This window comes from Thalassophryne amazonica, chromosome 4 (genome assembly GCF_902500255.1).
Source record: "Thalassophryne amazonica chromosome 4, fThaAma1.1, whole genome shotgun sequence".
In the NCBI taxonomy this organism is placed as follows: Eukaryota; Metazoa; Chordata; class Actinopteri; order Batrachoidiformes; family Batrachoididae; genus Thalassophryne; species Thalassophryne amazonica.
Window position 1 is genome coordinate 52,499,616 of NC_047106.1, and position 13,927 is coordinate 52,513,542.

A 13,927-nucleotide genomic window follows, 5' to 3' on the forward strand; every position below is an offset into this window, starting at 1 on the left:
TATTTCCAGTTATTTTTATTTTGTTTCATTATTTAGTATGCTATGCTGTTGCCCTGCTGCAAAACAAATTCTCCCCTGCGTAACAGTTAAGGTTTGAAATTGAAATTATGACTTTTGATCAACTGATGATAAGTATTTTATAAAAATTTGACTTGGGGGGGGGGGCACCCCCACCTCCACACACACGCACACACTTCTGCCGCCCCTGTATATTATCTACTAAATATTCACTACACGTATAACAACGGCAGGTTTTGCTCTGCATTAATGTGTTCTGTGCGGAAGAGCATAAAATGGGTTGACAACAGTCTGGACCACTGCATATCGTGAACAAACAATCACTAATGTCATTCGTGTCAGATAAAAATCTGACTGTCAGCGCCGTTATTGCGCCTGTAAATCGCCATGAGCCCCATATGCAGCAGTTTGCACAGAATCACTGAATCATGGGAACCGGGAGCGATAATGCGCACTTCTCTGTCGCCTAGGCAACCACAATACGTTTCAGCGGATGAAGTCATTTGTTACGCTCATCGTTGCCTGGTTACGGCCTAGCGAGGGCGCTGCGGAGGAGCGTTCCACGTACAATGACGCAGGGCGGGGGCGTGCCCGCGAAGCGCGCTGCGCAAGCCTGCTTGTTGTTCCCGCAGAGAGGCGAGAAGATGGCGGCCGTGTCAAGCGGAGGTGCTGCTGGGTCCCCTGCGGTCGGGATTACGCACTCTGCCCGACCGACCCATGCAGGCATGGGCTCCCAGAACAGAGCCCAGCCGTCCTCCGGGATGAGTCGCGCCGGCACGGCCGCTGGCTGCATCACCAGCCCCGTCCAGTCTTCGGTCACCAGGCCCCCCCCAGCCCGTGTGGGCCACTATGAGATCGAGCGGACCATCGGCAAGGGAAATTTCGCGGTTGTTAAACTAGCCACACACATCATTACCAAAGCAAAGGTAAGGTTGGTGATGCCCGCGCCGCAGAGGGGGACGCTTACGGGTTGTCATTGCTTTATTTGTGGCATTTTGGAGCGTGTAGTGAGGATGACGCTGGGGCCTTGAGCAGCCAGCCCGCTTCGGTGACATCGCCGCTGGGTGTCTGGGGGACCGTTGAACGCGGGGCATCACCTCTGCCCGCTGCTTCCACACACATCTTCACCGCCAAATCACTCTTATTCACTGGTACTTTCTTTGCAGTGTTGTTGGGAAAAGTTAGAAAGGTCTGATGCTAACAGTGTGTGGCACAGCTTAGAGGACGGGGAGAAGGGTATTGACGGAGATGAGGAAAAAAGAGACAAACCCTTCCAGCTGCAGTAGCTTAGCTTAGCTCACAAGCTAATTAGCGCTTTGCTTAGATGGCAGATAGTCATTCAAACAGATACAAAGTTAGTTTTGCTGTACAGCTGGATGAGTTAACTATATGGCAGTAGAACCGGCCGTCGGTGTTAATAGCTGTAGTTTGTGTTTGTGTGACTTTGAAGACTTTATCAAAACTTGTTTTATAAAGTTAGCAGAGCCATATAATGTGTTCCAGTACGCAGAATAATGCTGAATGTATGAGGTGGTTGTTGTTGTTTCTTTTTTTTTTTTAAATTAGAAGGATTATTTTTCCCTTTCGGGTGAAATACAAGCATTTTTGTCGTGATAGATTGAAAGCTGAATAACAATCTTGTGCAAGTTTTGGTTGCCATTTTTGTAGGTGCATTTTCTATCTTGTCAGAATGGCTATGATTTACAGAAGTAAGTTCCTTTAAAGTTCTCCCTGTTTTTCCCCCCGAAGTGGCTAAGGATACGTACATCCGTATCTTCTGCAGGACTGCTAAAGGTACGGACCGAGGAGAATTACGGCCAAGAGATTTCCCCTAACCCTGACCTGAGTCTGAGCATGGTTTGAAAAAAGTAAATGGCCGGACTTTTAATCAAGGAAAATGCGGTACCCATTTTCTTCAACTCAGTTATTGTCAGTGCTGAACTTTAATTTCGTACCTCTGTTACTAGGCACGTCTAGGCTGCTCTGTCTGGTATGTGCAAGGGTTTTTTTTTTTTTTTAATCAAAATGCGTTGCTGTCAGACAGGACGTTTTGTCCGATTATAAGTGAAAATCCGTTGCATAAGATCTATTATATACAGTGTTTATTACATGGAAAACCATACAGAAACATTGGGACGTTTGCTTTTGGCTGGTGACTGCTAGTATCTGGTTTATACGCTGACGGTTTAGGCGAGTTTTATTACTGAGATGCCATCAGTAACCCGACTGATAACCACATTCTGCACCCATCTAGCCGCGAAGAAGCTGTCTGCATCCAAACTTTTATATGCCTTCAGGGCTTCTCCTGTGTAGCGTGATGGAGTGTTGATAAAGTAGTTGAAAATGTCTGGATATCGCATATCTGGCTTCCGCTCAAAATCGATAAAACTAGTGAACATCTCGTGGGAAATATTGTAGGGATCCATGTTGATTCTCTGTATTTTTTTAAAACACCTCTTCTGATGTTTAGGATAAAGCATTTTCGCTATATCGGACAAATTAGCTTGGCCGTCCACCAACGATCCAACATCGGCCATGCTGGGGTGTGAACTGAGCTTGCCGTCCAGTATGGCTACATACACAAAACCGTGTGTTGCATGTAAAGCCAGTCTATAATATGAAGTGGTTATTGATACAGTACCATATTGTTTTTTCACAGTATGACATCTTGTGATTATCACAAGATAAAGAGGGACATCATGGCGTTAAAGCTGTACAGGGCACAATTGACAAGTTAGGGTTATGCATGCACTAATAACATTAGACCTGAAATGATTACTCAAGTAACTGGAATAATTCGATTGCAAAAAATGTTCAAGACAAATTCTTTGCCCCGAGGTTTTGTTTAATTCTTGGCACCATTGAAAACTGCAGTATATACATCAGGCGTGTATGTGTCGCAGTAACACTCCCACAAAAAACTGAGAAGAAGACATGGTGCATGCGCATAAGGAGCTAATTGACCCATTTTGCCCCACTGGCAACAATTGTTGCTGAAGTATATCACTTTCATTTTCATTGTAAATTTCTACTCACAATAAAAAATCTCAAAGGTACTAATGCAACTTTTTCCACTTATATAAAAAATATGGGCATAAATGGGTTAATGTAGCAGTAGAAGCCACAATTTTCCAAAGTGGCACACAGAGAAAAATGAGAAAAATGAAGCCTTTTAAGAGAGTCTGCACTGATCATCTGAAACAGACGTATTGTGTATTTAAAGTGAAGCAGTGTGTTTGTGCATTTAAAAAAAACAAAACAAAAAAAAACACAGTGCTGTGTATTAGTCCACTGGCTGCTCTCCACCTCACAAATGAAGTGAAAGGACATTCACTTTACGTGAATCAATATTAACTATTCAAGAAATGCTTTTATTCGGATATCATCAGAGTTTTGATCAACAGGGTGCGCAGCAGATTTATCAATGCGGCTTTTGCGGAAAAGCTGCATTCCACAGGCTGTGTTCACGTTCACAGGCAGCCTGCCCACTGACTGAGGATTTTGCCAACTGCCTATGCTAACAGTCCAGGAAAGCTCAGAAACTTGTAACGACATGAAAAAATAATTACTCAGGAAAAGGGAAAGGGAACATCCTAATTTTGAAAATCTGCAGGATGGCACAGTGGCGCAATATGTCACTGCTTAGGGAGAGCCCTGGCACTAGTGATGTTCAAGAGCCAGTTTTTGTAAGAATCAGGCGGCTGTGATTCAAGCCAACTCAGATTTCAACGAAACATGGCTCACAGATAGAACCTACCAGGAAACGAACTTTCCCAAAATTTTTCGACCGAAAACCAAACGGTGACCTTGCCAGGGGTCATCAAAGTTCAGGGAAAAAATACACAAAAACTGATATTTCATTAACTTCCCATCTTTCAAGTGGTGTAACATTCAGCGCCATCAAGTCCCCAAGCCAGTTTAACTATCAAATGACTTATGGAGGCAAACTCTTTCATATTACATACATATTAGGTTGGGGGGGGGTGCTCAAAGTCTGGTTATTTTGCGAAATTGGCTGTATTTAAAGGCCTGTAACGTTCTGTGCCATCAAGACCCCAACCAAATTTCAGTGTTATCAACAAATATAGGCCCTACTCTATCAAATGCAACTGAAAAAACATTGGGGTCTTGATGACGTAGGCCACCAGGTGGTGCTAAACTTCTTCAAAATTACTTTGGCATAATTAATGAATGTTTGAGTGCAGTGGTAAAAAATATTTGCACGAGTTGAAAGGTCTTTCATTCAATGAAGTGTCTTTGAATGAAACCTCTTCGGACACAGTTCCTACTCTGCCCACTGCTGTCGGCTTCCCAGAAGTCAGATTTCAAATGATGTGGCTCTATTTAGATGCAGAATTCAACAAATAGTGTTTGCTATTCATGCAATGTAAAGAATTTTTTCATTTGTTGAAAGATGGAATGCACCATTGAACTCAGCTGACGCCTCTTTTAATAAAATGTTCCGTCTTTCAAATCATGCAAAGAGTCTTACCATTGCACTTAAAAACATTCATCTATATTTTAATAGCCAAGTGGCCTCTGTGTCCATGCGTGCATATGGCTTCGATCATGGGGAAGGGCTGACATTTGCCGTTTCATATGGTTATGTGTTTTGGGTCAAGGATGAATGCTGCAAAAACTGAAAGTTGATAGGACTAATATTTTTGGAGAAATTAGTGATATTGGCTAACAACAGTGAACAATGGACATTGTGCTGCAATGCATCATGGAAGTTTGGGGTTTTAAACGTTATCATGGTTCATGTTAGTTTAACAGTGTTGTTAGTGTTATTGATTTAACTTATAATTAATCCAATTATTCACTTTTATCATTTCATCACTGATTCTTTATGTTAATTCTAACAAAATACTTCCTGAGTAATATATACTCATATCATCAGCAAATGACAAAAATGTAACATTTTTGATGATTCACGGATATCATTAATAAACTAAAGAAATTGCAGAGGCCCTAAAATGTACTCTTGTGGGACTCCATATATGACTTTTCTACAATCAGAATTTAGCCTACTAATATGAACATACTGTTGATGCTTAGTAATAACTTTGAAGCCACTGGTGTGCTGTGCCTCTAATCTCATACTTTTATAACTTTGATAATAACAAGGAACAATTTATGTTGTCAAATGCTTTGTGTAAGTCAGTAAACGCTCTCACAGTATACTCTTTTCTTTTAATTGCAGCTATAATTGCTTCTACTAGTTATTTAAGTGCAAAGTTTGTAGATTATTTATCTGAAACCATATTGTTTTTTGCTAATTAACTTATGTTTCTCTAGAAAATTGGTTAGTCTTTGAGTGAACCATTTGTCAAGAACTTCAGAAAACTGTGAGAGCTGCGACACAGCTCTGTAGTTGTTAAATTTGTGTTTGTCTTCATTTTAAAAATAGGAATTACTTCAGTAACTTTCATTTGTTCTGGAAAAATCCTGGTTTGTATGGAAAGATTACAAATGAAGGTCAGCGGTTTAACAATGCAGTCAATAGTTCTTTTAATAATTGTCATATCTAGTCCATCACTATCTGTAGATGTTTTACTTTTACATTTTCTTACTATAGATAAGACTGGGCTCGACAATAGCACTGGTCCGATGGCCCGGCGGCCTTTTTTACATGTTCCGGGCCACCACGGGCCATTGAAGTTCATATTTCACTGGTCCGTATGGGCCAGTAAGAATTAAAATCGCTTTGGGCAGATTTATTAGTCTAATGCTGCGTTCACACCGGGCGCGATCAAATGCTACAAATTCGCGGGGTCGCGTGGCAACGGACGCGCCTCCTTCACCCGGTGTGTCGCTCTGCTTTTGCTGCGAAAATTCGCCCCGGTGCGTCATCAAATAGGAGGAGCTTCCATTCAGCTCGCCGGCTCCGGTTGTCAGTCAAGTTAACATGACGGACCTTGATCACACGGAGCGAGTTGTTGTGGAAAGCTGCCAAACGTCATGAGACGTTCCCAATTCAGGCAGTATCATTATTTGCTGCAGGAGCTGCGTCTGGATGATGGCTGCTTTCAGCGGTCCTTCTGCCTCTGCAGGACCCAACTTGAGGACCAACTGTCCCGTTCACGCGCGCACATGTAAACAATTAAAAGAAAAAGAAACTCCGCTCCCGCTGCTGTGGGGCTGCTGCTCCTCCAAAAACTCTTGTCATAGTTGTGAAATAAAGGACAAAAGAGACATACGTCCTGCTCACAGGCTGCTACCAGAGACGGGACATGTTGCACCACTTTGCAATGTTGGGAACATTGCCGAAGTGCAGACAAACTTCGTCTGCAGGCGCATCTTCTGATGTGGCGCAAATTTAGCTTCAACATCGACGCGTCATTTTCGCTTAAGCAAGATCGAGCGCAGTGAATATTATGAATTTCTTGAAACCTCCTGCCCCTGGGCAGAAACCAGGAAAGCAAAGGAAAGAACAGCTATCACCCTCAAAACAAGCACAGAAGAGGAAGGCTGCTGATGCTGAATATGAGAAGAAAAGGGTGAGGAAAACTTGGCAAACTTCCTGGAAGAAAAGACGGCCATAGCTGGAGCGTGATGAGGAGAGTGAGGTTGTCTTCTGTGGAACTTGTAGGGCCATGCCAGAATATGCTAACAAGTAAGTATAAATATACCATGTCCTGGTAGACAATGTGGTATGATTTCATACGCCAGTTTAAAAGTCTAATCAGTATGCCCTTGTGGAAACCCCATGGTGACAACATTAGCAAGGGAACTTGGTTTATGAAATTTAACATATTAATTTTGTAAATGATCAAGAAATAAATTTATTTTTGTATTAATGTCTGAGTGTTGAAAAAATTCCTATCAGTTACCTACCGACATTTTTTTTCAAAGTTTACTCACTTTAAGGTTTTTATCATGTAGTATAAGAATTTTGTGTTTGTTTTCAAGTGTTTTTACATTAAGGAAACCCAATTCTAATGTCTGAGTGTTGATTTAAAAAATTCTTATCAGTTACCCCCCGGTTCGGCACAGGCGTGAAAGTATGGGCCAGTGATATTTTCATCCGGGCCAGTAACTTTCAGATTCTACTGGCCCTGTGGGCCAGTGCATAAATTGCCTTATTGTCAAGCCCTGTAAGACCTCCTGTTCACTGACCTCCCCAACAAACATAGACTGCATTATCTTGCTATTATCTTCCTATTTCAGATGCTTTCTTTTGGTTGGTTATATTCATGGAATTTGCAATGGTAGCTCTAATATTTGTAAAGAACAAGTTAAATTCATTAGGTGTATTTTTGCTGTTGTTATACACAACATCATTTTCAATTCATAGCTTGGTTAACTGAAAGGCTCTGCAAAGTTGAGGCTTGTCAATGCAGGGCAGCTGTTGGTTGGGCTGAGTGTTCCAAAAAATTCAGTACTGGTGCATAGGTTTGGGTATTACAGGTTCTTTTTGGGTATTGTTAAGAAATTATTCAATCCACCGACATCAATAGTCTTTTTGCTTAATGATTCCCTTATTGGTCCTTCAGAGCGGCCGTTGTTTTTTAGGGTGTTTGTCGGAAAAATGATCATTTCTTTATGTTGATTACAGACCCTGCAGAGGCTCTGTAATCAACCCCTTCTGCAGCGCGACTCCACTTTGAAGTATCCACCAAAGAAGCAATGCTTCGATCCGCTGGCTCATTGGTTGTTTGATTTGCTGCTGTTCAGAAGCGGCAAGTCCGCTTCTTAACCCCTCTCAAACCCATTAAAATATGTTAATCGTGGGTCACTTTTGTGTGGATTAAAGTCACTAACTGGGACTCTTGACTTGTTGCAGTCAAGAAACGAGAATCGTCCTCCGTTTTGTTGCTCCAAATGCCGATCGGCTCTCTGCCGAGACAGAATCCGGTCGGAATTAATATCTTCAAAACGAATTGAAGCTTTAAATAAAATGACACCTCTTTCCAAATGCTGCAATACAGACAATAAACTACAATCGACTAAAACGTTTTTTCCTCCCAATATGACACATCCAGCATTCTTCATGAATTACATCCTGACGTGCAGCACATTTAAGCTCAGCTCAGAGGCATGGAAAGGCATTCATGCCAATAATGTCTGCTTTTGACAAAAACTACAGATTTTGTTTATTTCTATTTATGTCCAGAGATCAAGGATCCACCTTGTAGAGTTTATTATGTCCAGAGTTTAAGGATCCAGTGACCAATTTCATATTTATTTACTTTAAGACTCCATAAAATGTTTTTGACATAGGAAACCTGTAAAGCCTACTTTTAGTACACAGAAAATTCACAAGAGGTATCGATAAGGGAATCGATAAGGAATCGGATTGATAAACGGAATTGATAATGGTATCGATAAAATCTTATCAGTACCCATCCCTACTGGTGCGTGTGCTGATACCTTGACTTTGATATCCAGGAGGAGAAGCCCCTGCATTTTTGCCTTTTTCAAATTCCAACGGAAGCCATTTCCTACAACTTCATAAACAGATGAGACTTGGAAAAACATTGTCTGAAAAAGAGAAGAAAAATAATAAATAATAATAATAATAATAATAAACAAATAAACTTGCAGGTACATTTCAGTCTTGCTTATTTATTGTGGTATTTATATGATGCATGCTTTCTTTATACTTTTATGTATTTTTTTTTAACAGTAATAAATGAATTTTGATCTGTTTTCTCGACAAAAGCGTGAGCTTTTCTTCCGTCTCAGCACTGATGACCCCCCACCCCCAATGTGGTCATTGACTGCAGCGCCCTGGATGCTCCGGTGGTTCTCAGTTTTACGTACGGCGGGTACTGCCAGAGATGGCACAAGAAAACAATAAACTAGTCCTGTGATCCACAGGCTTTGTGTATCGTTTGTGCATTGTCACGATTCATGCAAACAGAGTTTGCTGAAAGTGATCATGAACTTTCCCTTGTGGAAATGGGGCTCTTAAACATTGACGTGACGTCGGACATTCCTCCAATAACCGTTTTTATTTTTTTTTAGTGACAGTTAACCAGACCAATGACATTGCATGTTGAATCATCACAAGACACCTGCTTTGAGATTCCACCAATAATAGCGTTTTATTTTTTTGAATGACAGTTAACTAGACCAATGATGTGGAGTCTTGCTGAGATGTCTGCTTTACAAGATTACACAGGAAAGCAATGGAGACAAGAGAAATCACTCTGCGCGGCTGCAATCTGACGAATTTCACTACATTTCAGCAAAATTACCTGAGAAAAGAGTGAATGCTCTAAACTTGAAAATCGTCATGATGGCGCTGAGATTTTAACTACCTGGCACTGCACCACACATTCATTAGGGAGAGCCCTGTAAGCAGTTTCATAAACTATATCTGTTGCAGCACATTTCAGCATCTTGGCATTTTTCCACTCAACATAAAAAAGACACCTATTTATCATAACTTGAACTTTGAACCCAGTCATAGCTGTGGTTGGCTTTAAAAAAACTGATCACCAGTCTGTTGCCTTTTTGAATCATGTTCATCATTATGCTTCTTAAAATTCCAATTTAAATTCCTCACATGAAATACTAAACGCTGCCAATGTTTTGATGAAAGAAACTACAGCATCACTGTAGAGATGTGAAAGATACTGAGCTGAAATGACATCATAAAGTCACTACTTGTCTCTCTGATCACCATCTGAGCACCATGTTTAGCCGCATGTTCTCCTTGAATTGCTGGCTGTCTGAGTGGTGTCCAAAAAATGAGGTGGGCTTCATAGATAATTGGCAAAGCTTCTGGGGAAAACCTGGTCTTGTTAGGAGAGACGGCATCCATCCCACTTTGGATGGAGCAGCTCTCATTTCTAGAAATCTGGCCAATTTTCTTAAATCCTCCAAACCGTGACTATCCAGGGTTGGGACCAGGAAGCAGAGTTGTAGTCTTACACACCTCTCTGCAGCTTCTCTCCCCCTGCCATCCCCTCATTACCCCATCCCCGTAGAGACGGTGCCTGCTCCCAGACTACCAATAACCAGCAAAAATCTATTTAAGCATAAAAATTCAAAAAGAAAAAATAATATAGCACCTTCAACTGCACCACAGACTAAAACAGTTAAATGTGGTCTATTAAACATTAGGTCTCTCTCTTCTAAGTCCCTGTTGGTAAATGATATAATAATTGATCAACATATTATTTATTCTGCCTAACAGAAACCTGGTTACAGCAGGATGAATATGTTAGTTTAAATGAGTCAACACCCCCGAGTCACACTGTCAGAATGCTCGTAGCACGGGCCGGGGCAGAGGATTAGCAGCAATCTTCCATTCCAGCTTATTAATTAATCAAAAACCCAGACAGAGCTTTAATTCATTTGAAAGCTTGTCTCTTAGTCTTGTCCATCCAAATTGGAAGTCCCAAAAACCAGTTTTATTTGTTATCTATCGTCCACCTGGTCGTTACTGTGAGTTTCTCTGTGAATTTTCAGACCTTTTGTCTGACTTAGTGCTTAGCTCAGATAAGATAATTATAGTGGGCGATTTTAACATCCACACAGATGCTGAGAATGACAGCCTCAACACTGCATTTAATCTATTATTAGACTCTATTGGCTTTGTTCAAAAAGTAAATGAGTCCACCCACCACTTTAATCATATCTTAGATCTTGTTCTGACTTATGGTATGGAAATAGAAGACTTAACAGTATTCCCTGAAAACTCCCTTCTGTCTGATCATTTCTTAATAACATTTACATTTACTCTGATGGACTACCCAGCAGTAGGGAATAAGTTTCATTACACTAGAAGTCTTTCAGAAAGCGCTGTAACTAGGTTTAAGGATATGATTCCTTCTTTATGTTCTCTAATGCCATATAACAACACAGTGCAGAGTAGCTACCTAAACTCTGTAAGGGAGATAGAGTATCTCGTCAATAGTTTTACATCCTCATTGAAGACAACTTTGGATGCTGTAGCTCCTCTGAAAAAGAGAGCTTTAAATCAGAAGTGTCTGACTCCGTGGTATAACTCACAAACTCGTAGCTTAAAGCAGATAACCCGTAAGTTGGAGAGGAAATGGCGTCTCACTAATTTAGAAGATCTTCACTTAGCCTGGAAAAAGAGTCTGTTGCTCTATAAAAAAGCCCTCCGTAAAGCTAGGACATCTTTCTACTCATCACTAATTGAAGAAAATAAGAACAACCCCAGGTTTCTTTTCAGCACTGTAGCCAGGCTGACAAAGAGTCAGAGCTCTGAGCTGAGTATTCCATTAACTTTAACTAGTAATGACTTCATGACTTTCTTTGCTAACAAAATTTTAACTATTAGAGAAAAAATTACTCATAACCATCCCAAAGACGTATCGTTATCTTTGGCTGCTTTCAGTGATGCCGGTATTTGGTTAGACTCTTTCTCTCCGATTGTTCTGTCTGAGTTATTTTCATTAGTTACTTCATCCAAACCATCAACATGTTTATTAGACCCCATTCCTACCAGGCTGCTCAAGGAAGCCCTACCATTATTTAATGCTTCGATCTTAAATATGATCAATCTATCTTTATTAGTTAGCTATGTACCACAGGCTTTTAAGGTGGCAGTAATTAAACCATTACTTAAAAAGCCATCACTTGACCCAGCTATCTTAGCTAATTATAGGCCAATCTCCAACCTTCCTTTTCTCTCAAAAATTCTTGAAAGGGTAGTTGTAAAACAGCTAACTGATCATCTGCAGAGGAATGGTCTATTTGAAGAGTTTCAGTCAGGTTTTAGAATTCATCATAGTACAGAAACAGCATTAGTGAAGGTTACAAATGATCTTCTTATGGCCTCGGACAGTGGACTCATCTCTGTGCTTGTTCTGTTAGACCTCAGTGCTGCTTTTGATACTGTTGACCATAAAATTTTATTACAGAGATTAGAGCATGCCATAGGTATTAAAGGCACTGCGCTGCGGTGGTTTGAATCATATTTGTCTAATAGATTACAATTTGTTCATGTAAATGGGGACTCTTCTTCACAGACTAAAGTTAATTATGGAGTTCCACAAGGTTCTGTGCTAGGACCAATTTTATTCACTTTATATATCCTTCCCTTAGGCAGTATTATTAGACGGTATTGCTTAAATTTTCATTGTTACGCAGATGATACCCAGCTTTATCTATCCATGAAGCCAGAGGACACACACCAATTAGCTAAACTGCAGGATTGTCTTACAGACATAAAGACATGGGTGACCTCTAATTTCCTGCTTTTAAACTCAGATAAAACTGAAGTTATTGTACTTGGCCCCACAAATCTTAGAAACATGGTGTCTAACCAGATCCTTACTCTGGATGGCATTACCCTGACCTCTAGTAATACTGTGAGAAATCTTGGAGTCATTTTTGATCAGGATATGTCATTCAAAGCGCTTATTAAACAAATATGTAGGACTGCTTTTTTGCATTTACGCAATATCTCTAAAATCAGAAAGGTCTTGTCTCAGAGTGATGCTGAAAAACTAATTCATGCATTTATTTTCTCTAGGCTGGACTATTGTAATTCATTATTATCAGGTTGTCCTAAAAGTTCCCTAAAAAGCCTTCAGTTAATTCAAAATGCTGCAGCTAGAGTACTGACGGGGACTAGAAGGAGAGAGCATATCTCACCCATATTGGCCTCTCTTCATTGGCTTCCTGTTAATTCTAGAATAGAATTTAAAATTCTTCTTCTTACTTATAAGGTTTTGAATAATCAGGTCCCATCTTATCTTAGGGACCTCGTAGTACCATATCACCCCAATAGAGCGCTTCGCTCTCAGACTGTAGGCTTACTTGTAGTTCCTAGGGTTTGTAAGAGTAGAATGGGAGGCAGAGCCTTCAGCTTTCAGGCTCCTCTCCTGTGGAACCAGCTCCCAATTCAGATCAGGGAGACAGACACCCTCTCTACTTTTAAGATTAGGCTTAAAACTTTCCTTTTTGCTAAAGCTTATAGTTAGGGCTGGATCAGGTGACCCTGAACCATCCCTTAGTTATGCTGTTATAGACGTAGACTGCTGGGGGGTTCCCATGATGCACTGTTTCTTTCTCTTTTTGCTCTGTATGCACCACTCTGCATTTAATCATTAGTGATCGATCTCTGCTCCCCTCCACAGCATGTCTTTTTCCTGGTTCTCTCCCTCAGCCCCAACCAGTCCCAGCAGAAGACTGCCCCTCCCTGAGCCTGGTTCTGCTGGAGGTTTCTTCCTGTTAAAAGGGAGTTTTTCCTTCCCACTGTAGCCAAGTGCTTGCTCACAGGGGGTCGTTTTGACCGTTGGGGTTTTACATAATTATTGTATGGCCTTGCCTTACAATATAAAGCGCCTTGGGGCAACTGTTTGTTGTGATTTGGCGCTATATAAAAAAATTGATTGATTGATTGATCTGTGAGTACAGTCACATGCTGTGTTGTGCTGCAGTGCCTGTGACGTGGAACAGCACAGAAGCAATCTGTGCACATCAGCTTCTGTGTGTCGCCCATATAAAGAATTTGAAGTTGATCATAGTACAAAAGACCGCAATCCTAAATCCTTTTTAAAAATGGTAGTATTGGCATCAATACGTGGCTCGGAATTAATAACATTGTTTGGTGTCCATTTTATGACCACATACAGCGGTATGTAATTACATACAGCTTGGTTGATTTGAAGGAGTATTTAATTTTAATGACGTTTTGGGGAAGCAAAGTATGTGCTTGTTTACATGCATAGACTGACAGAGACATATCAGTTGTTTGATTTACACCACACAATAAAGAGAACCCTCCATTTACTTGCATGGTAGTTTATGAGCCTGGGCAAAATTTTCTAGTTTCACACTGTACTGTACAGTAGTGTTTGTCAACTCTGGATTGAAGGGTTTGGTGATTGCTTTGGACTGACCATTCTGCAATTTAAAAACCAGTCATTTGTGTGTGTGTGAGCAGTCACTTAGAGAACAGAGCAGTGTAAAGACACCAATG

The 13,927-nt window shown here is 40.8% G+C and overlaps 1 protein-coding gene across 3 annotated transcripts in view; it reads left to right on the forward strand.

Moving 5' to 3' along the window:
• Window positions 1-634: 634 nt before the first annotated feature.
• sik3 (SIK family kinase 3) overlaps window positions 635-13,927 on the forward strand; it is a 123,710-nt gene continuing 110,417 nt past the window's right edge. For all 3 annotated transcript variants that reach the window (XR_004560022.1, XM_034167906.1, XM_034167905.1), the window contains exon 1: window positions 635-944. Coding sequence is in view for 2 of the 3 variants with exons in the window: in XM_034167906.1 (XP_034023797.1) it covers window positions 663-944 (282 nt within the window). In the remaining variant the exon portion in view is untranslated. The remainder of the gene's footprint in view (window positions 945-13,927) is intronic.